This window comes from Apteryx rowi, unplaced genomic scaffold (genome assembly GCF_003343035.1).
Source record: "Apteryx rowi isolate R43461 unplaced genomic scaffold, aptRow1 scaffold_624, whole genome shotgun sequence".
Taxonomy (NCBI): domain Eukaryota; kingdom Metazoa; phylum Chordata; class Aves; order Apterygiformes; family Apterygidae; genus Apteryx; species Apteryx rowi.
The window spans coordinates 86,703-111,902 of record NW_020450899.1 but is presented as its reverse complement, the minus strand read 5'-3'; the positions used below and the strand labels follow the sequence as shown (position 1 = coordinate 111,902).

General features: G+C 36.3%; 1 protein-coding gene and 1 long non-coding RNA gene across 3 annotated transcripts in view; both read left to right on the top strand.

Annotated features, from left to right (window-relative positions):
- Nucleotides 1-25,200, top strand: part of ADAM10 (ADAM metallopeptidase domain 10) — a 56,665-nt gene that overhangs the window by 15,412 nt on the left and 16,053 nt on the right. Inside the window, exons 3-6 of one of the 2 annotated variants that reach the window (XM_026084009.1) lie at nucleotides 11,973-12,091; nucleotides 14,140-14,298; nucleotides 23,335-23,438; nucleotides 24,849-24,998. In XM_026084009.1, coding sequence (XP_025939794.1) covers nucleotides 11,989-12,091; nucleotides 14,140-14,298; nucleotides 23,335-23,438; nucleotides 24,849-24,998 — 516 coding nt within the window. In that variant the 5' untranslated portion in view covers nucleotides 11,973-11,988. Of the gene's footprint in view, nucleotides 1-11,972; nucleotides 12,092-14,139; nucleotides 14,299-14,928; nucleotides 14,972-23,334; nucleotides 23,439-24,848; nucleotides 24,999-25,200 lie in introns of those variants that run through there. The other variant, XM_026084010.1, reaches the window with a different exon arrangement.
- LOC112974730 lies at nucleotides 14,982-20,243 on the top strand. Its single transcript, XR_003256373.1, has 2 exons — nucleotides 14,982-16,383; nucleotides 19,906-20,243. It is a non-coding gene; the product is annotated as an uncharacterized LOC112974730 (long non-coding RNA).

Sequence of the window (25,200 nt, the reverse complement as noted above, 5' to 3'; positions counted from 1 at the left end):
GGCCTTAATAGGAGAGCTGCTATTGGAAGTGCTTGCAATATACATGCAGCATTACTTCTTCATAAGCTACAGAAGTAAAAAGACCTTTCATATGGTTATGCTAGTGAATATTTTAAATCATTCACTTCTTTAATATTATACTGTTGTTTCTGTAAAACCAGAGATGCTTGAAAAACATGGGCTTTGCTAACAAAAATCCTTCTGCGTGTTTTCTTTGGGCTTACGAATCATTGCAGTTGAACATATTTTTTAGCCCAGAGTATTCAAACTCTTAAAAACAAGCTCAATATGGGATTAAGTTATGTAAATACTACAGTTATGTCAGTCAATGCAACTGAAATAACCTGCTCTTCAGCCTTTGCCACCTTGTACAGTTCATCTGGACTCAAAGGTACTTTCTTCAGCCATGCTCCAATGTAGCTGACTATCATATCTGATTTCATTCTGTGTAAATGTTTGTTGAAGTCCACAGTATGATTGTCAGAAACTTGAATATCTTCTAATTAATTGTGAAATGCAAATTTTGCTTCCACTGCACTGAAAATCTGTGATGCTGGTACTTTGTAGAGTCTGGGTGTTTCATGTTGGTGTCTTACAAGACATCCTTAATTTTTGGATAAAAGTGCTCTCATAACATAAAAACCTGACAAGGAAAATTTACCAATCCTTAATGGATATTTTCAGCTATGGTAGAGTACCAGCAATCCCTGGGTGCATATACAAATGTAAAAATCTCAAGAAAAAACTGGTGAGAGTGGTACAGCTTACATGCTATTTTAGCTTAACAGCTTTCAGTCATATGTTGCCTTAGCCTTTCTGACTCACCATACTTCAGGACTTCTTTTCCAGACTTGTTTGGTATGATGGTCATGCCAAGACCCAGCTGATCTGGTAGGACCAAACTGGAGTTAGAGATGTTGCTCTTCGATGCTCTGTGAGGAGCAGCTGCAGTTGGAAGTTCCTGTAGCAAACGGTTGCTTTCAATAGGAGTTTTCTAGAATCTACTTTTAAAATTTTGTCTTTCAGTTTCTCATTTTCTCATACTTCTACTTATTATTACAAGAGACATAGGAAAAATTCAAGGTCCATCATTCATGATCTCTGGAGACCACTAGGTGTTCTCCTTTTGTTTTGCTATTCACTAGAACATTCCTGCCTGCCGTTTGGCTTCACTGCAAGGGTGGACATACCTGCGTATTCCAGAAAGAACGAATCCAGCTCCGCTATATAACTTTACAACTACAACAACAGTTATTAGGAGAAAAAGAAGTTTAGAAAAAGCTTATTACCCCATCCTTCTTGGGTTTGTATGGGGAGGGAGGGAAAGGAGCCATTGTCTTTATGCTCTTATAGAGAAAAGACTAATAATTTGCATCTGCCTAATGTGCCAAGTCCAGCAGGCCCTGAGAACCAGTCATTATGTTGAATAACTTGACAGCTAAAGTGCCTACTGGTGCTTTCAGAAGTGTCACTAGGTATGAAGAGCCAGGAAGATCCTGTAAGGCAGGATTTCACTTGAGGTTGTTCTGCCTAATATGTCAAAGGGATGAGAGTAGTTTTTCTATCAATAAGCAGCTGGAAAAAATTCCAGTGGTCTCACTAGTGTTACTGTATGTAACCTTTTTTTCTTGTGGTAGGGTAGCAAGCAAACTTTCTGTGATGTCTTTACTATTAGGCAAATACTACGTAAAGCTATAATACTTTGTAAAGTGACCATGCCATTCAGCTGTTGGCTAAAAATGCTTTAATTGTCACCCAGCTTGAAATGCTGACTGATCTATTAAAGTTCAATAAATAACTGATGCTTAAATATTCTACTGCTTTTTACTATGTCTTGTGTCCAGTAAAAGATCTAACCTGTTTCAAACCGGTTTTTGTAGTTTGCTTAACTGTAATGATATTTCATGTTGTGATATCTGACTCACTTGGATGGCATTACAGGGAATCACTAAAACCCTGGGTGGATTTGAGTTGAGAATGTACACATTTAGAATGCACATTTCCAAAATGCTTATTTTAGAATGCTGTCATCGTTATTTTGTATTCACCAAAAAGTCTTTTTCCACTTCATGATGCTAAAGGAGAGGGTTTTGATAGTAGTGCAGAAGTCTCTGTTCAAAAGAGCAGTATTTTCATCCCAAATTTGGCATTCAAGAATTAGTAAGTGACTTAACCTTGGTCCCACTCATGACCCCTCAGTACTGCGCTTATATGTATGCCTTTGACTAAGATTCAAATTAATCTTAAAATATTATTTATTAACTATCTCAATTCCTTTGTTTGAGAACTGGGTGACCTTTATGAAAAACAATTCATGCTATAAGTTCTTTTAAATTCTAATGCAACTATCATGAAGATTTTGAATGACATCTTCAGTATTTAGTATTTGTTGAAGACCTGGATATCCTCTAAGTTATGCAGTCTAAGTGTTATTTTTTTGAATTTTCTGAAGTAAGAGACTTCATTTAGATTCTTCCCTAAGATAACTCTAAATTGTTAGCTAGAGTTAATGGTGCTAATCTGTTTCATTGTGATGACAGTTCTCGTTCATCAGTGATGTAGCAGACATCCTACATATACAGTCTAGAGGTCTGATCTAGTTGGAATGTTTTGGTATCCACCAAGATATCCCCAAAGAAGCTTTTTACGGGAAAAATTGACCTTACTCCTATACCTAGCATCAGGAGGGAGGGAAGAGAGTGGAGGAGAGGCAGAGAAGATGTTTGCTAGAAGATACTAATGCCTGCGCATCTTTTTCTGTAGCTGATGGAAAGAAAGAAGGCTTTGCTCTCTGTCTTTCTATGCTGTAAAAAAGCAAGAGGTATCTCCCATTTTCTGTCTTCCTTTCAACAACTCTAGTAATGACATTCATGTTAAGATCTTCCCTAGCAGTAGCTTTTTTTCTTTCTTTTTTTAACTGCAGTTCAAAATTTTAAGCAACAGCTATGTTAGCAGGTCAAATACCAGTTTTATCAGCCAGGAAACTAATCTTGAGCAGAAACATGATAGTCCAACTCTGAATAATTCAATTTATAATTGAAAAGCTGCTTTTCATCTGCAAGGCTGGAGAACTTTTATAACAATGAGAGCTTGCATATTGTGAAACAGTGTGGCATTGGGTCTTGATCTACGCTCAATGTACCATTTGGTAATGGAGCTTTGTAAGGCATTGTATGCTGATTGACTTCTGTATTGCTTTCATTGATTTTTTTATACAGGTATCTTTTCTGTAATTATTTCAAATAGCTATCATTCATATGTCAGTTGAGCTTTCTGGTACAGTCATGAATGGCAAGAGAGGTCCAGAACATTTCAAAGTTCTTGAAGTGTGCTTTTTTTTTTTTTTTTTAATTCTTGATTTTACAGTAATTTGTAATACTTTTTATTGCTGTCATTCTTCAGAGCTGTCAAATACTTGTTATGTTTAAATCAAATAATTGTTGACCCTATTTGAGTAGGTATGAAAATGAAAGAGGCTAGGCACACTGAAATCATATCTGATATGCTGATTTTCAAAGGTGACATGCTGGGCATACTGCCATGCTGTCCAAGATGGACTGAAGTAACTGAGCTGGATACCCTTTGGTTAAAGCAGGCTTTGTATTGTGGCCTTCTGTTTTTATTAAACAATAGATGTTCTTTTTATGGTATTTAACTTATTTTGAAGTACTTTTGTAATTGTGTGTACAACTTAGTACTTGCTTTATGAAAAGACTTTGTTTTCTACATTCTGTGAATCTGGTAACATAAAACAGATGCACAGTTACTGAATTAGTCTGAAAATTTGTTGCGTGTCTTCATGCATTTAAACTCCCTACTAAACAGATTAACCTCTCAAATGTTAGTGGTCGTTTTAGGACTGTTTTAGTGGTCATTAAATAGGATTGACTGAGTGGCTTCTGTGAGACCCAAGACAGCATGTGAATTTTTCCCAAGGTTCTCTTACTATAATGAATTTTAGGCTGCCTTGAATTACAACAACAACAAAAAAAAAATCCAGTTGTTCTAATCATAGTCTGTTCAGTGTTTTTGTATGCTTTGTGGCCATTCTTCCGTAATCCTCTATCTGTTGTACTTTCTTTTAAAATATGTATCTTGAAAAATAACTTGCCATTCAATGCCAGACAAGAGACTTAAGCCATGAATCAACCCTCAATTTTAAACCCATTTCACTGAAAAAACCTAAGTCGTTCTGTGCTGGTGCATGTAAGTCAAATGCTTTTGTCTCGCAGAGAACTGGGAGCCAGGAATGTGAGTTCTTTCTCAGTTTTGGCTTCATTTGTCTTCTCTGTATGAAATTAATGTTAAAAAATACTTGAGGGGATTGATCTGTGGGTTAAATCCATAAAATGCAAGAGATTTAACTAGAGTAACTTGGAATATATTGAGCCCTCAGGGGGAAAAAAGCATTTAGTGTTTCACTTAAAACTTTGTCTAGAAAACAGCTGGTATAATGGCATCAGAATAAGACTGCCCAGCTGAGGCACAGGGATTGCTACCCATACCACTGTACGTTGTATTAATGCTTTAGAACTTTATTCTGTGGCTTACAAACTTTAGCACACATAGCCATGTTCTTGAAAAGTCATATTCTTAAAATCAAAAGCAACAGACTTGAGTGAAAATATTAAAGTGAACTTCATATTTATTCATACGATCAGCCAGTGTTTTCTCTTCTTCCTAAATCTTGTTTTGTTTGGATTCATGTAGCAACTTTGTGATGGCTTGTGGTTTTATTCCAGTACCTCTTACCCATTTTCTCTTTTTTAATATCCTGGTTTTGCATTATGTTATGTTAGAACATGGCACTGCATACCAATATTCAAACCTTCTGTAAATGCAGGCAGGAAGGTTATTTTGGATAAACAGGAAACCAAGTGAAATAGAAATGGTGTGTAGCTTGCCAAACCAAAAAATTATGCTGGAATGAAGAAAAAAAAAAATCAACCCTGGGTAAACACTAATCTGCTCATAAAATCTGTATACTATACTGTTTAAGACAGAGGCACTTGACCTACTCTCTCAGTATAAACTAGTCAACATGTAGCTGCTCATTATCCTACTTAGCTGGTTTCTGTTATCTGAGCTAGCTTAAGTGTTTGCAGCTATGTGTATGGATAATCAATGGCAAATTGCTAAGGATGAGGACTGCCTGTTCACTTATGTTCTTCTAGAATAACAAGCTTAGCAAGTTTAACTTTTGAAGGTCAGGAAAGAAATCTCTGGACAGTCACAAATGTCACCCTAGAGATGTCAATGGAAAAGAGGACATTAGCTGCAAGCATTCTGGCTGGGTTTGCCAAGTGTTGCAAGGCTGCAGAGATTGATTTTTAGATAAATATTTGAGGATGAGACCCTCTACCTGTATCTGGATGTTTAATAAAAAGAATGATAAACCTGGAGACCCTATAACCTGCTGTTTCAAAGATAAGTTTTTTTTTTTATAGAGTTACTAGCAGGACCATGGGAATTGTCAGCTGTTAAATGACAATGGAGTATGTTTTGTGGGTTTAACAGTAAGCGAAAACAGTGTAAAAATAATAGTGTCCCTAAGTGTGAAGATGCTGTAGACTTGGCCCATGAGTAGCTTTACACCCACCAGTCAGTTGTTAAGTTGTCTTCTGGTTATTATAGCTCAGGGTTGGAATGAGTCTGACAGTCTGTGGGAATGGAGTTTGGGTTTTGTGAATGAGACCCCCCTCTCCTCCTAAGAGAGACGAGAGGGACTTTGACTTCTTAACTGGGAAAAGTAGGGAAGAAATACTTGCACCTCAAGCAGAGTATCACCTAGATTCTGGCTTGTGAGAAGCATGGGAAGCACAGTTGCTCTGTGCTATGGTTCTGGCTCTTTCCAAAAAGAAAAGAATATGAACCTAAAGTTACTCTGTGCTGGAGTCATGTTCCACAGTACTGCTGGCCCGTCACCTTCTACCTCCTTCTTCCAGCCACTCCTTCCAGCTGGGAGCAGCTCCCATCTGTACGTCACTGCACAGTCTGCCCTGGTTCCTGACTGATGCTGCCTGCTCAGCCTGCCACTGGTTACTACCAACAGTTTGAAGGAGGAAAGGTAGAGAAGGGAAAGCACCGAGTGCCCTGTTCACATACCGTGGATAGTAGCTTTTTGACAGTTTTGGAAAACAGTCTGCTGACTTGCTGTCACTGTCCTAAAACATGGAATGTTTCATCATGGCAAAATCATTGATCTTAGGAAGTAACTCATATGAAAGGGAAATAGAACAATATATTAAGCATTAATTCTTGCATATACATGTTCATAGCCTTTGTCCTAAGTGCTATCAGTGTGTACCCATAGCTTTTTTTAAACTTCATGCTCTGTGTACAGTAGGAAAATGAATATTCGGTGGAGCCTATGGGAAGTTACTGGGTTTTGAGTAAACATGGAGGTATAATCTATTTTTTTCTTCGTTATCACTGAGTTGCTCTGCTGCATACTTTCAAATTTGAGTTAAAATAAGATGAAATCAAAATCTACCTCTTGATAGTCTTTAAGGTACTACCCTTAATCAATAAGACATGGGAAAGTGTAGATTTTTTTAATCAAAGCAGATTATGTAACAATATCAACATTTTTACCATGTTTGCCATGTTTGGCTTCAACCAAACAAGCAATCCTGTAGTAACCAAATAATGCCCTGTTATTGCGCCAGTTATCAGATATACCGAAGACTGAAGCAGCAACAACTAAGCAAAGTCAAAACTCAGTCTTAAATGATTTAATTCTATTCTAGACACCAATTCTTCTGGGAAATGTCTTATTCTAAGATAGTAAATGTGAAATTAAAACACCTCAGCATTATTTTCTGGAAATACTTATGTCTGGCGCATTACTAGGCGAGGAATCAGCTCAGTCTACACTGATATAGGTGCTGGCACAGAGAACTCTTTGCAGGCTCTAGAAATGGTGATTACTAAAAAGCTTTATTTGAAGCCTTGTGTTTACTGTGGCTAGATTTAGAAACCATGTTCAGGAATGATATAGGGAAATTTGTTGTCCTCTGGAGCCTCCTTTCCTCAGAGGAAGTCATGAAGTTATGGGATTTAAGCCAGGAAAGAAGACTCTGAGATGCATTATTTTCCATATCATTTAGAGAAGGGTAGAGAATAGCGTGTCTTCCCTTCGAGAAAGAAGAAAAAATATTAGCTTTGAAGAGATTTAGAGTAAATGTTAGGAAAACTTCTGTCTGGTGAAATACTGAAATGGATTTCATGAGGGTCTTCAGAAATTTCCTACTGAGAAAGTATGTATGTACTGAAGTTGGTGCAGGCATTCTTGATCCTGTCTCTGTGAAGGGTGATGGACTGGATTTTTTGGGGGTCCCTGCCAGCCATGCATTTGTTGAATGCAATTATTACAATTTGGAGTCTCCTCAAATATAAACTGGCATCCTCCTTCAGTGCAGCTACTTTCATTGATGCTTATAAGTAGCACCATTAATATGTTTCTGCATGGCCATAAAAGCTAGAACTTTGTTTTCCCACTGTAGCTTTTATGTATTACATGGGGATTCATGATTACCATTTTATAAAGCTTGGTGATTAGTTAAAATGGTTAATAGTTGGAAATAATGGCTGGAGACTTTTTTGCTTTTCTTCCCTGCCATATCCCTTTTGAGTGCGGGAGAATTAAAGGAAGATTTCTCACTTCGTTTTTCAGTATTAAAAAGATCGACAGTCTAGATGGATAATCCTGTTACCGTCATGCATGTTTAAATGACCAAGAAAAGACATGTTTAAAAATAGCTCTCAGAGGGTCAGGTTATCTAATAGATTTCCTAATTTAGTTAAACTAATGGTGGAAGAGTAGTCAATGTAAAAAACATCTGCATTATTCTGTATTTGCAATAGTTCACTAATCCTACACACAGAGCTAATTTTATTAATATACAGATAATTAACAGCATAACTGAATTAGCATTTAGGTTAGAATTTGTAGTTTTAGTTATGCACCAATGGGAAAAGTAAGAAGAGAGGAGAAAACAAAAAGGGGAAGAAATAGAGCTTTCTTAGAAGTTCTGTGTTCTAAATGAAGTTTTATTTTGAAACTGGTGGCCTGTGCTGAAGTGACGGGGCAAGACTGGGTGGGAAGGGTATCCAGGCCGAAGCAACTCCCCGTTCCCACGCCTCCGTGAGAAGCACAGCGCTGCGGTTCAGCCGTCCCAGCCAAGCGGCCCCGAGCGTGATCGGGCGCTAGTCAGCAACCGCAGCCCAGGAGCGCAGCGCTGGCTGCCGTGCCTGCTGGCGAGGAGCAGACCCTGGGTGACTTGGCAGTTGGGGCCTGAGGCCTGTCATCCACCTACTTTGGTTTTAGGCCAAACTTGGAAATGGCTCACTACTCTGTAACAAAATCTCCATATACTTTCGTATATGAGAGTTAGTGTATGAAAATCTTGCGTTGACTTACATTCATTTTTCAGCAATTTCTCTGTAGTTTTAAGCAGCTGAGTGTTAGAAATAACAATTCTTCTTGTATCTTTTTATTTGAAACGTACCTCAGTACAACCAGAAAAATCTAATTTAGAGCAACTTCTTTGCACTTCTGAGAAAAGCTAAATAAATTGAGTTAATTTTTTTCCTGAAAACTCACTTTTTTTCAGCAGAAAAAGTCACATTTTAAGTAGCAATAATAGATGGTCTTGCTGAGATTAGTAGATGCATCGGTTCACCACAGAGATGGAATTATAGACGTCTTCATCAGATACCAGAGAAGGGAGGAGAGCTATTCTAGAATATTTCTAGAAGACAGGAATCTCAGGGTAAATGAACAGACAAATTTTTATTTAAACCAGTTTTTACAAAACCTAATTGCTGCAGTGTGCATGATAATCACATCTGTCTATATGTGGATTATTGGTTTAACTGGTACTGAGATGTGGCTTAAATGTCTGTGCAGCAGGTTTATCAACCTGTTTAAAATACTACAGTTGCTTGCTGGTATATAGTGTAGGTGGATCATAATGAAAAGCATACTGACTTAATTATTCTAAATACAAATAATTTGATATTTCAGCTACGTAACTGCCTCTAACACTTCATCATCCAGTTAACTCCTTTCCTAAAACATTGTCAAACTTTTAGTTCAGAGTTTGTATATTTGAAACTTGTTGCAAGTTTGCTTCTGTTGTGCAGTGAAGTGTCATTTACAAAGAAAGCTTGCTGGAATCTGAATGCATGTTACTAAATCTACTTGGTTTGCTAGTTGAAGGAAGAGTTTATTTGCAACACAGTTGACGATGGACTTGCTCATTTTACAGACCATTTACGTTTGTATCCTCTGTACTTTGCTTTGCTGCTTGCCTAGATAGGTTCCTTTTTCCTGGATGTCACTTTCTTCCTTAACTTACAAGACACTGCTGGATGCCACACTATTTTCTTTTTTTTAAACATGTGCAGAATACGTGATTATATCATGCGCTTGATGTATTTAGCAGTAATGTCTCAGGTTTTGGCATGGCCCTGTATCAAGGCTGTAGACTTTGACCTCTGGAGCAGAGGACTTGCTTGAGAGAGCGTGACAGCAGAAAGTAAGGAGTACGGCTTTTTTCAGATGTCTTCTCAGCGGGCTATAGGAACGCAAAGGATGACACGACCTTGGGAAGGGCTAACAGGACTTCTTGTTGAAAGGAACTGTGCTAAACCTTTAAATGTACCACAGTGGTCATTGGGTGTTGCAGATTTTCCTAGTTGATCAGACCAGGATCAGTTGTCATCTAACTTCAATCCAGATGTACTTGAAGAGGTTCTGATCCATCCTCAGTAACTTTGAAGAGCTCAGTCACAGGAGAAGCTCAAGCTAGAATGGAGTTCAAATCTTTTTAACACATTGAGCAATATATTACAACTGAAGTGAGAAGAACTTAAAGTATTTAGGAATTAAGTTCTTTGTTCGGCTGTCATGCTGATCTTAATTTTTCTTTTCTGCCTCTTCACTGCTAACTTTTGCCCAGAAGAGCCATATAAGACAGTTTAAATTCTTATTTTGTCTATAAATATGCATTGCAAAATCTTGTAGCATTCCATCCTACAACTTTTTCCCGGGATGCTTGTTCATGCTATTTCCTTATCGTGATGCGTGTCTCTCAGTATTATCAAAAGACCATTTTATAGAACTGGCGAAGAGACTAACTTAGGAGAAGAACTTTTATTTTTGCTGCTACTTGATATAATAAATGGTAGATATCTATTGTAAAACGCAGCTTTCTGTCTGGGTGCAGATAATTCTTAACCTGTTGCTGGTGTGAGTTCTTGAGCCACGGTAATACTCAAAAGTCCATCTGTAGTGAATTGTTTCTTCATTTTAAGAGAGGCTCTGCCCTGTTATATAACATCCGTATAGGAACGATACATGCACTGGCTTGGCTGTAAGGCCAAGAATCATGGGGAATTGCTTAAAAAAAAAAACCTTCCCTATCTACCTGCCACATCTCAGAATTTCATAGCCTTTTAGTAGGTACCTCTAAATATTTACTGCACCACCAGATGAGAATGCTAATCATTTTGAAGCTTCATTAACACTGTGGCAACAGTAATAAAGGTACTTTGGTGGAATAATGTTTACATTCCAGAGTAGTCGACGTGAGTCACTAAAGCCCTTACTGTGTTTCAGGTACAGGCGTATCCTTTTCTTTGATCTTAAATTTTGCATTTTAACATACAGTTGTTTCAAAATATTTATAACTGCAGTTGTGTTATACTGTCTAATCTGCAAGAGAAGACTAAAGCATATATTATATATAAAGTATATAAATATATATAAATATACATATATATATGTGCTTCAATTATACTGGAAAGTAATTAGATTTCACTGACTTGACACTGCGGCCCTTAATTTTTTTTTTCCGTTAACACAAATGGACACCAGTTTTCACTGTAGAAAGTCATGTCCACCATTAATGTTGCTAATACTGTATATACTGTGAGATTAGTCGTATTTTTTTGATGAAAGCTCTGACTGGGGGAAGTCAAACAACTGATAGAGCTACTTTATAAGTAGCAAACTGGTGATATAACTGTAGTATTCCCTTACTTTCATGGTTGTGCAGAAAGAGGAAAACATGGGAAGAATGTGAGAGTAAAACTGGAATGACTGAAATTTCAACAACTTTGCTGATTTCTATATTTGAACAATGTGTTTATACAGAATTTAAGACAATAGCAAATGAAATTTTGAAGTTAATGGTTGTCTCAGGTATGAAATCATGTCAGGCATTTTTAAAGCACTTCTTTTTTTAGTAAAACTTGTTGTTTGACTTGACTGTACCAAACTTTCATTTTTGTACAAAGATAAGAATGTACTCTATTTCATACAAAGATTATTAGTAGTATTTGTGTCAAAAATTAGTTACTTGAACAGGTTGTTGACAGGGCAGTTATTTCCCTAGTTGTACATGTAACTCTACCAGTTTGATAAGTGTTTTGTTTATTGCGAGTGTTGTCCATCTTATTTTTTTAAGTTTGAGGTGAACCACAACAAGTGGTCCACTTACATTTCACTTACATTATATTTAAATATAGGAAATGAAGGTAAAATAAGCTGATAGGTGTTGTAATCTCTTCTGTTTCACAGGGCTGTCTCACAGAAATGGTGTGGGGGGGTGTTATTTATTTTTTCCCTTACGCGCCATCTGTGTCTTATGGAGAAATGGGAATGATTTAATATTTTAAGTTAGCATTTTCAGTTTATGAATTCAAGTCTAATCATGTTTTTTGACTTAAATCTTGTAAATTTAGCTATTTGTATCAAAAGCATCGAAATAACCTTGTTTAAGGAAATCTTTTAGGCTATTGTCTAATTCAGTTGTCTAGTTGCACAGTATAGACATTTTCTGTAGATAAATTTTACAGGGCCTGCAAATTGTTTGCACTAAAATGTTGGTTAGAAGTACTTTATTTAGTGCTTTTGTAATTGAAGCTTGAAGTCAGTTGACCATCTCTTGTTTTTTTCACTTCAGACACTTCAATCTTCGAATGAAGAGAGATACGTCCCTTTTTAGTGATGATTTTAAAGTAGAAACATCAAACAAAGTAATTGATTATGATACCTCCCATATTTACACTGGACACATTTATGGTGAGTATGACACTAGAAAGGATTAAAGCACAGTCATATTAAGCAGTCATTTTTAAATAATATAGGCAGAAAATGTAAATCTGTATGATTAGGTTATCTTCACATTAAATTTTAATAATGCCTCTAAATGCATTTAAACTCTTTCTGCTCTTATCCTTAAATAAGAGGTATAGTTGATGAATGAGTATTTTACCTAATTTTCATACATCCATATAACTTGAAGTTCAGCTCCATTCATGAACATACTCTATATAGAAGTCTGGATTGAAAAAAARAAAAAAAAAAAAACTGTCTATATTTAAAAAAAAAAAAAAGCACTGTTTTTAGTTTAAAGAAATTGAAGGACTATAGAGCTGCAGTCATTAAGGGTAATATACCTGATTTCATTAAAAGCAAAATATAAAATTGTTTAAAAAGGAAGGAGAGTTGTGGAGTTGGGAAAAAAAAAAAAAAAAAAAAGATGAGAAGGAGAGGAGGATTAAGAATTTCTCTGTCCCCATCTCTGTAGTCTGTCTCGGGTCTGAAAGAAATCTAACTGCTTCTTGAAGATCACTATTAGTAATGTCCTGTAGTCTTGGAGTGACTGTTTTTGTCTTTTGAAAGACGTATATAAGCTTAGCACCTCATATACAGCTAAGATCAATTCACCTGCTGGCTTACGTAGGTCAGAGGGCTTTTGAGGATGTGATTCTTTGAAATTATTTCAGAAAACCTTTTGGTTGTTTCTTTATTAATGAGGGATGGGATTAAAAGGTCCACATGAAACTAGTAACTGGGCTTGCTCTAAATTTTCTTCTAAATCTCTCTTTATTATCTTTCTTATTGAACTTAACTTTGTATCCATCATAAAGATCACAACCAAAATAAGAGATTCCAGTAAATAAACTGTGTTTTGTTTTTGGTTCTTGATAATTTCCGTTCAGACCAAGAGTCTTTCTTCCAAATACTCTGAAATTCCCAAAGATATATGGCCTAGCTTTAACTTCAGGATATTAATGCGTGTTCTAGCAGAATACGGTCTGAAGTAAATCTGGGATCAGTTAGGAATATCTTAAAATTAGAGCTCTCTGCAAAGCTTGTTTGTACATCTGAGTGTAGTCTGTAAAGACATGTATGCTGACAGGCATATTTTCAAGATACCTTTCCATATTTCAGTACTGTGTATGAGCTTTATATAATTCTTGATAATTATTAATTATAAATTAATGCTGGTTAATGATAAAAATGAGTACAATTCTGATAATTTGACATTGTCTGATTTTTGAACTATCCTCAGTGGAGATTTGAGTATAAACATTTTTTAGTAATCTTTGGTTCTTTTATGGAAAAGGCTTTCTGGAGATGCTGCATGTTGTAGCTGCTAATGATTAAGCTTTGAGAATTGTACTATTCCAGATTGTGAATGTTTTGAATATATATTCACTCCTTCCCACACATAAACCTAGCTACAATTTTAACAGACTTATATTTGAAGAGAAAATGGGCGTCTTGAATGTAGGGGAATTTTTTCTTTAGGAAACTTTTAAAATTCAATATACACACTGAATTTTTTTACAATTATATGAGCAGATGTATAAGGACAACATTTAGTTATAAAATTACATGCTATATATGTGGCAGCTTTAAAATGTGGAGTTGAATTCTTCATTATATGCTTTTTAAACATGCCATTTATGCATCTGATTTGCATTGAAGTTTTAGGAATCTGTTGAACTTGGGGACTATGATTTTGGGGCAACTGTATGTCTTATTGAATACTCTTAGTCTTAAAAACTCAGATATAAATTTTCTGCAAAATTGTCTTAATGCTTATTAAGATTATCAAGAATCTTACTGTTGTATAATTCATGTAGTTTTTTAGCTGTTAGGAACTGCCACACAATCAGGATAATTATGTGAGTCTCATGCATCAGCCTTTCTGATTTACATTTGGGTTGATTTTTTGTGTGTGTTTGGGGGGGGGGTTTGAGTGTATGCTTGAAATTTACACAGGACTGAGAGCTTTTAGAAAGGTATAAAAAAAATTAATGTGCATTTTCCCTTTATAGGTGAGCAGGGAAGTCTTAGTCATGGATCTGTTATTGATGGAAGATTTGAAGGATTCATCCAAACTCACAGTGGGACCTTTTATATTGAGCCAGCAGAGAGATATATTAAGGACAGAACTCTACCATTTCACTCTGTCATTTATCATGAAGATGATATCAGTGAGTATTTCCATTTTGTGCTACAAATGAAATAATTTTTTTATTAAATGTCAGAAACTGTAAGTCATTTGTAAACATCAAATGAAACTTCAGCTTGCATATGACAGTGTGAATCATGCTGTCATGAAGTGATTCATACATAGTTATGGTGTGAAAGAGATGTATAGCATACTCAAGCATGTTTTCTTTATTCTGCCATTTAAATCCTTGGCAGTCAGGTTAGCGTATAAGTGGTATATTTTCTGCTCAGTGGATACCTGTTGCCTTTGAAAAACGCATTTTTAAAATGTCGTGTAATGACTGCTCTTTCTTGTGATCTGAAAAATATAGGATAATTAAAATTCAAGTCAGTATGTGTTTACCTACATCTAGTGAAGGACAAAGGTTTTTGTGGGAAATAAAAGCTTCCCCTACCTGTGTAGATCCCATATTCCTTCAGACAGGTATTTAGAAGATGTGGTGGCACCCAGTATGTCTTGTTTTACACTGTTCTGATGGGGGTTTTAGCTGATGGAAATGTACGGGGAATACTACTTGAAGTTGAAAAGTATAGTCCCAGGAAGTCTGGCTTTGGAGATAAGATGCCCAGAAGCATGAGAAAGTATCATGATAGGCTTCTCCCTTTCCAGAACTGCTGCATCAGAATTTGCCTGCACTCCAGCTGCCTTTTTATGTAAGATCAGTCTTCAACTGTAATAAATTACAGTTTTATTTGGTGCTTCAGTAACTTTAGTGCAGTATTTTTGAGGTTAAGTGTAAGATTGTGATTCCAAGTCTCAACCGTTCCAAGTAGATGTTGGCAGAGAGCCACTTTAAGGCTATGTTTTGATTATTAAAGCTAGCAAGTTGTGTGTTGAAAACTAACTTTGAGCAGGTTTTTAGTCTTGTTTAAAAATCAGTTTAACTTCATTTAAAACTTGTCCTGTCAGGCCATTGTGCAAATCCTAGACAACTTGAACTTGGAATCTCATGCAATTGGATGAAGAGTCTTGGGTTAGGGCACTCTAGAGATCACTTGAACTGCTATCATGATGATATATGAAAAAATTGTTTCCAAGTATGTTGTATTTGGGACTATATTGTGAAAAGAAATATCAAAAAATAGGAAGATAAATAGCTGTGGTTGTGGTTTTGTCTTCTATCATTATTTTCTTTGTGCTGTAAACCACTGAAAAATGCAGGGTTTTTGGATTATACTCTTTCTGGTTACTGCTCTTGTATGAATGCAGCTGAAAAGAAATGATCTTTCACTGCTAAAAGCTCAGCAACTTCTGTCTATTTTTCTAATTGAATAAAGCTTCTGGAATACAGCCGTATTTTACGTGCAATGGCTGTATGCGGGCTGTTTTCGAGTGTGTTATTTTCTGTGAACCACAAAGTGTGTTTGCCCTTTCTGTTACGCCCTTCTGTAAATACGATTACTTATCAAAATCAAATACGGAAAAGTGGCATAATTTTGAAAAGCTTGTGAATGACTGCAATTCATTGAATTTTATATTCGTTATGATCTACGTTAGTTTTCTGACTGACTAAATGTGTATCTTCCTGCTACCCACAAGACCCATATCTGAGAATGAAATAGCTTCATAGGGTAACATTACGTATACTGCTTTTAGCTCTTGTAGAGAAGTTGCAATATGCATTTAATTTTCAGTTGAACAAAACTTTCTGGGTGAAAATCTTAGAAGGCAGTTTGCCTTGCCAGCTGTTTTTGGAGTATTACGGGATCTGCTGCCCTAATAGGGGAAGAGCAGTGGGGATAACTAATACCGAATTACAGAAGCCTGGAGTGAAACCATGAGATACCATTTTTTTATAACAGCATTTCTATAAATAAGCTGTATATACTGCTTAATTCTTTGGCTGTTTCATAGGTCTTGATGCACAGTTGAATTCACTGCTTGATAGTGGGCATATAAAGCTACCACTTATGTAGCACTTCCATCTGCCTTACAGCAGGTTTTTAGTAATAGTGTTGTAGAAATAGGCAGAGGAAGGTAAAGGGACATAAGGCAGCAAAGTGATTTGCCCAGTCCCCAGAGGGCAAGGCCGGGAAGATGGTCTGATATCCCAGCTCCTTCTGCTGTAAGTAGTGGGTGACTGAAAAGTGGGTTGGAAATGACTGATTGTGCAAATATGCTGAATTTGACTCTCTTCACTGCTATCAACTAATGAAAGAAATAGAACTGTACCTTAAAGGAATGAATGTTTGATTTTTGTGAAAGTTGTGTTGTAGAAGTGATCTTTGTCAGAGGAGTTAATGGATGACTTGAGCAAAAGTAATAATGAATTTGGTCTGTATTAACATCTTATTAAAATGAATGGGAACAGGATTTTTTTTAATTTACTTATTCAGATGATGGAATTATCTTACACTAGCTTACACTGTTTTTCCTCTTTAATCTAGCACATCAAATAAATCGGTTAGAAACAAGATCAGATTTTCAGAGAGGGTTGTCTAAATCTATTCCTAAGAGCCATATTTACTGTTAAGCAACAGTACAGTAGGGCTTCCAAATCACCAAGTTAGTGAATATTGCTGCTTGCTGAGCATGGTGGAAAATTGTCCATCCTGAAGCTAATTTAAGCAGCGCTATGTGAAAACGTGCCACTTCCGTTGATGCAGGGGCTGAGGTGACTACATTCTGACTGTACAGCTTAATTTCTTTCATTGGTATCCCAGATGCCTCTAGGATTTCTGTGGTCTGAAATATCTTAAATATACAACTGCTTCTATCGCTTTCTGAATTGTGCTTTTGAGGCTCCACTTTCTTTCATGCATGCTATTTTTATATTAAACTACAGTTTAAAAAAAAAACAAAAAAACCTAGGCTTGACAGTAGCTTTAAAAATAAAAACAGACAAACCTACAAATCTGCTCTTTGTTATTTGCTTAATCTAAAGCTAACTCGTGAAGTAGAAGCAAACTGAACTAGTATCTTAAATAGGAGAAAAGCAACAAAAAATGCTCGCATTGCTAATTCAGGAGAGATTGTGGAGAAGGAGGAGAAGTCTTTGCTTTAATTTGGGATGTTTTTTGGTCACCCATGTTTCAGGCTTTTGAAACAATATGCTTTTTGGTGCTTTTCAGAAATCACAATGCAACATATGATTAGCATCTCAATGAGGTCTTATTCAGTAGTTAAACAAAAGGGTTTTTTGTAAATGGGGATTATATTGTCAAGTTTATAAGGGAGCTTTTGTCTGTGTTACAGTGAATGTGGTGACCAGTGGAAGGCAGCCTTCTATTCATGACTTTGAAACACAGGGTGAATGATTTTAGATTCCTAAACTACTCCTGATCGAACTGTTTTATAATTCAGTGCTAGTAAGATGCAAACTGCTATTTTCATTAATAGATTTATTTTGGAAGCTTTTTCTTGGAGGGTCAGACTGTCACTGGAGCTCTATTTAATTCATTTAAATCATATATTCTTCAAATGTATCCCTGAATTTAGATTGTGAAATACAAAATTGTTTGCATTTTGTTTGAATCAACAATAGACAGGAAAATCCTGTTCAGAACTTAGGGAAAATGAAAGTGATCATTTAACTGTCTTTGTGATCTTGGGTGAACTGTACAACTAAGAACAGAAGGTAAAGGATTTTGTACTTTTGCAAAGCACTATCTGCTGAATGGACCAACCATTGCAAACTATTAGCGAGGACTTTATTTACTTATTTCATATTGCGGCTGCCAATTTTATAATGAAGGTCTACTTGGCTGCTGTCATGAGAGCACAGTGTGACTGACTGTTTAGAAAAAAAACAACCCCCTTTTTACAGGTTTACCTTCATTCTACCTGCTTAAATTTGAATATTGCTCTGACATTACTATTTTTGGTAGAACTAGGCAGATTGCTACTGAAGCACTGAATTCTCGTTTGCAATGGAAGTTTGATGTCCTATCCTTTGCCCAGATGCCTAAATCCAGTAGCCATCAAGTAGTTGACCTAGCTGCTTAATTGCTTACAGTACTGACAAGTATGAAGTAACAAGGTTTTTTTATAAGATTGTCGGGATGTACAAAAATGGAAAAACAAGGAAAACTCTTGACAGCAAGGGAGAAAAATAAAAAGTATTTGTTCTGCCTGAGGATTTTCTGTAGTTAGAGAACAGATCTTAGAATTAAACTCTTGTCTTACAGACTCTAGTCTCATGTGGAATGTGGGCTTTTTTTTCCCTGCATTTGACATTTGCTGGAAGCAATCATTTTGATACTAAAGGCATCTGTTTTCTCCTGACCAGTCTGTAGGGTTGTGGTTGGGATAAGCTAAGCAGCCCTTCATCCTAAAGAAGCAGCAGAAGGCTATGCCTCTTGCAGTACTTAAAAGCATCACAAGAGCCTGGATCGAACTTCTGTGATGTTGGTCAACATTGCCTGGTTCAAAGTCATCTGACACCATGTAATTTCTGTCTCGCTTCACAAATGAAACTGCTGCAGGGGATGGTGGGAATAAGCAGTCTTGGAAGTTGAACAGGGGACAGTGCCTCACAGTTTGGGAGTAGTCCAGCATTTATCAAAAGAAAGCTTTGTGTGCAGCACTCTCTGTAAAGTAGAGATGGTCCCAAACTGTACTGTCCATTATTACCTGACTCCTATTTTTAGCAGGGAAGATTCAAATCTGTCCTTGGGCATTTGTTTTCCCATCACATGCAAAACTTGGCAATTGCTGTTGCAGACTGCTTCATGTTCAATACATGAATAATCTTAACTGTCATGCTTTTAAAGTGTTAATTTCTTGCCAGACTATTGTTTTTTGAAGTGGGAAATATTTGCAGGCAGTCAATATGAAAAAAAGTATTAAGAGATTTCCTAACCTCTTTGGGAAACAAGATACAGAGGAAAGGCTGCATATTGTATTGGGTAACACACTGCGAGCATTTATCTCTAGTACTGTTCTGTCAGTTGTCATAATGCTAGGCAGCATGAATGAAAGTGGGTGATAACAGAAAATGGCATTGTGCTAGCACAAAATATGCTGCGCGATCATGTTTCCAGTTGGTTCCTGCCTGTCCCTGCAGTTACTGCTGGCAGGAGTTGCCCTAAAGCTATGGTCATCATGTAAATGAAGTGTCCTGATGTTGAGGCAGCATCACTCACCACTTCCTCCAGCCCTGACATAGCCGATAGAAATGTTCACTGATGTGAAATCAGGTAGAGGATAATGAGACTTACAGTTAGGTTAAATGTAGTTAAGTTTATTGGTTACTATGGTTGGAGAAGAAAAGGTGATGGAAATAGAAAAGGGAAGAGTCATGTCTGTAATCCTTGGCTTTGAATAACTCCAATCTAGATGGTAGTAACTAGGACCCAAGAAAGTGCAGAAAATCTCAACAGTGGGTGAGCTGTGCTTTTTGCTTCATCCTGATTATAGTAAAGCCAGTGTTCCACTAAATCATTAATTAGTGATGGAGGGAGGAGGTAGCGTTCCTGCCTCACTCACTCACTTCATTCTTTTGGGGCTGCACTGGGGCTAACTGTACTGGGGGATGTCATGAGACAGAATGACTCCGTAATCTACCTATTTTATTATTTATCCTGCTTTCTTGCTGTGGAAATGTGTGAATTTGTTCCCTTCCTTGCCTTTCCCTTTTTTGCCTCAGAAACTGGGGGGACCTGGTTAACTCTGCGTTCGTAATTGACCAAGAAGTAAAACGTCAGTGAGAGAGATGGCTACTATTGAAATGCTTGACAGAACAACATGGAATTTGTTACAACAGTGGCTAAATCAAACAAGTGATCAATTTTTTTTCACATCTGAAGCCTTATGGTGAGATGGCCGTGAAAATAGCAGTATTTCCATGTTAAAGATGTTTAGGTAGATGTGTTTTAGTGTGATGTTTGTTCGCTTAGAAACTGAAATGTGGAAAACTAATATACAGGAAATTACTTAATAAACTTACAATGTTCTAATAACTAATTCATGAACATTTGTGTAAAAAAAAAAAAAAAAAAAAAAAAAAAGTAGTAAAATAGTTAAGAAAAAAAAGAGACCAAAAAACCCCCAAAAAACAATACCAGTTTTTTCAGAAGTCTAGGATTATTCAAAATACTGATTACTGGGCATTTACTGTAGTTACCCCTCCCTAGAGGTTTTTTCTTTGCATTTAAACAAGATTCCTTGTTAGAATCCCAACAAATTACCTTCCGTACAACATCAAGATTTTCCTAATAATCTCATTTGTCAAACATTAATCACAACAAAATTGGCATAAAGTTGAACAAAGAAAAAGCAGTCTATCATAGCAATATTGTGTGTTAGAGTAGCTTCTAAGCTTATCAGAGGGTTCCTTGAATTCAGTCTTTGGGTATTTTGGATCATAAATTCATATTAAATGGTTGGTTCAGAGCTCAGAGGCGTTTGACTGTGCCAAGAATATGATTTTTTTTTTGATTCCTGCTTGTTACGTAGTTTTCCCCCTACTTTTAATGATTGAAATATTAAGTTTAGAGCTTAATGATATAGGGGAAAAAATCCAAAGCAAGTGGAAAAAGGTTTAGCAGTATCACATGGTATGACTTCAAGAAACAGGTATGATGATCAAAGATAATTAAAGGCAACTTCCAGAGGAAACTGAACCACAGTGTGCTCCAAGAGTTCATCAGCTTCAATTGCTAATGGGCTTTTGGTCCACAGCGCTAGAGATGGTGCAGAGCGAACCCCCCTGGAATGCATGTAATGTGGCCAACAAGTGCAGTGCCACCTCGTCTGTGCTCCTGTTAGCCTGCTCTGCCTCCTCCTTTCCTCCCTGATTCTGGATCTTCGTACTTACTAAAAATAAAATATGATAGATTTTTGCATGTTTTATGTACAATTTACACCCTGTTAACAGTAACTGTTACTGGGGCACCAATTTATAATGGGTTCCAAACTGCAGGGAAACCGAAGGGGAGAGACCTCTGCCCTTCACTACTCCTCATCTCTGGAGGAAGCTTCTGAAAGCACAGGATGCCTACAAACCTCCAGTAGGTACTAACATTCAAAATAAACAAATCTGACCATATATTTCTGAGGCACATTTACATATGCAATGAGATCTGCACTAGCAATTCAATACTGGCAAGTATTGAAAGAATTACCGTAGGTAATCAGCCAGTTGTAAGATATCCTCAATAAGCCAGTTTGGATTTCCAGTGTATTTAACTCTGTGTACCCAAATTGTGCTACAGGTGGTGGTGTTGTTAAAAACTTTTAAACAGTCAGCTATACTGAAGAGATGATATAAAATGACTTTTTTTTTCCTCCTTGTTTTACTTTGCCTACAAGTTTTGAATCTGTTCTGTTTTTAATATTTTCAGGGTAAAACAAACAAAACATGTCATGGAGAAAATACGATGCATACCTTAATTTATCATGTCATTGTTTTCTGTATATTTGAAAATGCGTAGTACCATGACTCTATCATGTAGTATCATTGATCTAATTTTTTTTCCTTTCACACCTACTCTCCTTCCTCACTCTTCATCATCTGAAAACAAAACCTTGCAATGAATGATTTAAACTCTCTAAGAGCTGTACTTTACAATTGCCATTACCTTAGCTGATACTAGATTTGCAGTGCAGACTTGCTTGTGATCTTCGTTGCACCATGTGATTAAAGCTGATTAGGAATGTGATTGGATTTAAGAGACAGCCTATTTAAAGTTACTGTGTAAATTTCATTTCTTCCTTAAAGTGGCTAATAAAGCATTTGTAAAGCTATTGTGCATGGTTTATCAAAGTGGTATTTTTGTGTGGTTGTCAAGTTTTATGTATTGGGAGGACATAATTTAAGGTTATATATTGCTTAGCTGTGTGTCATTCTGGTAAATACTTACTATGAAAAGCATGAATTGTTGCAGTCTGAGCATCAAGTTTTGTTTTTCATTTGCCTTTTTTTTTTTTTTCCTTCCTCCATATAGGGACCAAGTAAAACATCTTATCCTCAGTATAGTTTCAGGCAACCCAGCTCTGTGAAATACATCAAAGGCTTTGCCAAAGATTTACTGTTCTATTTTCAATCATAGTAAAAATATAAGTTTTAGTTCTTATTCCTACAGAACGTTGGGTGATATATTCTTATTTAACAGTGTTCATTCAACCTTACTCATGTGAGAACAAGCATGAGATTTCAAGACAGTATAATTTGGTAAAGTAGCTTTCCATATTTGTTTTGAAGTGCACCTTTCCTGGAAGATTGTTATCGAATGTTGGTGTGGAATTCCACTGTGAGTTCTGCTTGAAAACATCCTAAAATTTAAACAACTTGAGTAAAACATACTTTTGTATGGGGGAGGGAGGGACAGGAACTTCCTTCTTTCAATAAATACATGCATACACACAACCATTATCCGTAACTGTATTCTTTGCTTTCCAGAATGGATAAATTATGTTTCACCTTGGCAGCAAAGCTGTTGGCAGTCTCAGAATTCCAGAATTGTAGAGTTGAGTTTTAAACAAAGAATCAATCATTTCAATTTCAGTTTGTGTGTATTAGTAGTTAACAGTTGCATAATATAAAAACTTTCAAAAATTCAGTGGAAGATGGATAAAATAAATAATAGAACCCTTTGACAAGAATTTTAGCAAGTTTTTTTAGTTTACCAATTAAAATAGAACTAGTTTTCTTTTATCAGTGGCATCTTTGGCGTACATAAGCTCAGGCACTAATTTACCCTTGTGAGTTCAGTGGCGTAAGAGTGCTGTTCAAGCTAATCTCTGAAGATGCCTAGATAATACCTTTGTTGTCCTTACAGTTTGTTAGACCCTGCTCACTTCCAGTTTTGTTTTGTTAGCTATAAAAAACCATTTCAAGAAGCAAGGATCACAATTTGGTCGTATTAGTTAAACTAAGAACACATCTTAGTAGAAATCTTTAATGGAAAGAGACAGCTGCATACAGCTTGAATATCAGAGATGCTTCCTTAAAATACCACATGAGCAACGTTGGACACAAACTGAAAAAGTTGCAATGATACCGTTTTATCTTATACAGAAGGGGTACCTAACATATGTGGAATATGAAGCCTCAATCTGGCCTTCCTCTTTTTAGGATATCCACATAAATATGGACCACAAGGAGGTTGTGCAGATCATTCAGTATTTGAGAGAATGCAGAAGTACCAGATGACTGGTACAGAAGAACCAACAACAGAGGTACAACACAGGTTATAACAGATTGTGTTGATTAGAAGCTACAATATAATAACTCTTCATTCTTGTATGTTGTTTCTTTCACTTTTGGTCACAATTATCATCCCTTTGTGTTCTCAGGTACCTAAATTATTGCTAGAGGTTTCTTGCTTAATAGAATAATTTTTCTAAATTCTTTTTCTTACTGCTTCTGCTGCATAGATGTGCTAGCTCATAGCTGTAACGGATCCAATGTGATCTCAAATCCGTAAACAATTAGAATTTCAATGGGATATGGAAATTGAGCTTGAGATGAGGAATATACTTGACTGTAGTTGAGAAAGAAGAGGTTTCAAGATCCCCGATCTCTTAGCAGTATATTGGTCCTTGAAGAACAGTCACTGCTAGGTTTTCAAGTTTTGTTAATGCAACGCAATCATATACGAGTGTTTTCAGTGATAAATGAGGCAGTATGACTGGGAGGGTCTTACCACCAATGCTGAAAGATTGGAGGGGTTACAGCATGCTACCGATTGCTTCTAATAGGAGGTAAGTGGTCTGTGGAAGGGACTGACTTACCCGTTTACGGAATCTTGCATTTTTTGCCTTTGAGGTTGCAGCAGGGTCCTTGTCACAAAATTGGATTCTTTTTTCAAAATTCTCCATCAGCGAATTCTTGAACTTCTTTTAGTTCTAGGTATATTCTGAACTGTTTCAACTTTCAGCATCGTTTTGTGATGTCAGATATATGCCAACAGAACTATGCAATATGGTTTGTTAAATAGCAGCAGGAACTTAAAGTTTATTTACATTGAAACTCCAGAGATTGTCAACAGTATTAAGGAGTTTAGTGTTGTTAACAATGTACTTTCCCCAAAATTTGCTTTTAAAAACTTCCTGAAGAGAGTAGACCATCAAGCAGTGAATGTAATAAGGCAAATCTGTGTTAGCACATACTGCTCTAACTAATGACTGTTATTTTAACTTCATATTTAGTGAACCATTTGTTGCATACTGAAGTGCTTCAGTATTTCTGTTTGCAGAGGTGGCTGACTGAGGTAATTAAGATCAAAGGCCCTCCATTAGGGAGGGTGCATTTAAATCCCACGGCACTGTTTCCTAATCTATAAACTATGGTTGTTCACCCTTGAAAAGAGTTATGAAGAAGAAAAATCACATGGATAAAAAACTATTTCACTTTGACTGTCTGTTTAATATAAAATGAAATGCACAAAAGGGTCTGACTGAGATGTCATTAAAAGAGATGGCATACTTGAAGACTGGTTGTAATATATTAGTTCAAGATTCATAAAACATTGTAGGTCAAAGAAAAAAATGAGTTTTTACATTATTGGAGTATATTTAGAAAAAAATTGCTATTTTTTTAGTCTGACTTGCATACAAAATAAATATTTGTTTTCCATTTGTATATAGAAGCCTTTTGAAGAGCCTAACAACAGTGGTCCACAGCTTTTAAGAAAAAAGCGTGCTGCTCAGGCAGAAAAAAATACTTGTCAGCTGTATATTCAGACCGATCATCTGTTCTATAAGCATTATGGAACAAGAGAAGCTGTAATTGCACAGGTATTTGCAAACCCTTTGTTTAAATCATCTGCTCTTTTTTGATGAATATTTCTGACAGTTTTGATGTAATCATTTGTGTATACTTCGTTATTTCATTTAGAATAACTTGTTTCCTTTGCTACAGTGATGCTAGTGTTACTGAAACAGCTTTTTTCTTATTTCACAAAAAGACACCGTATATGTGTGACAAAGGTTCTGGGCA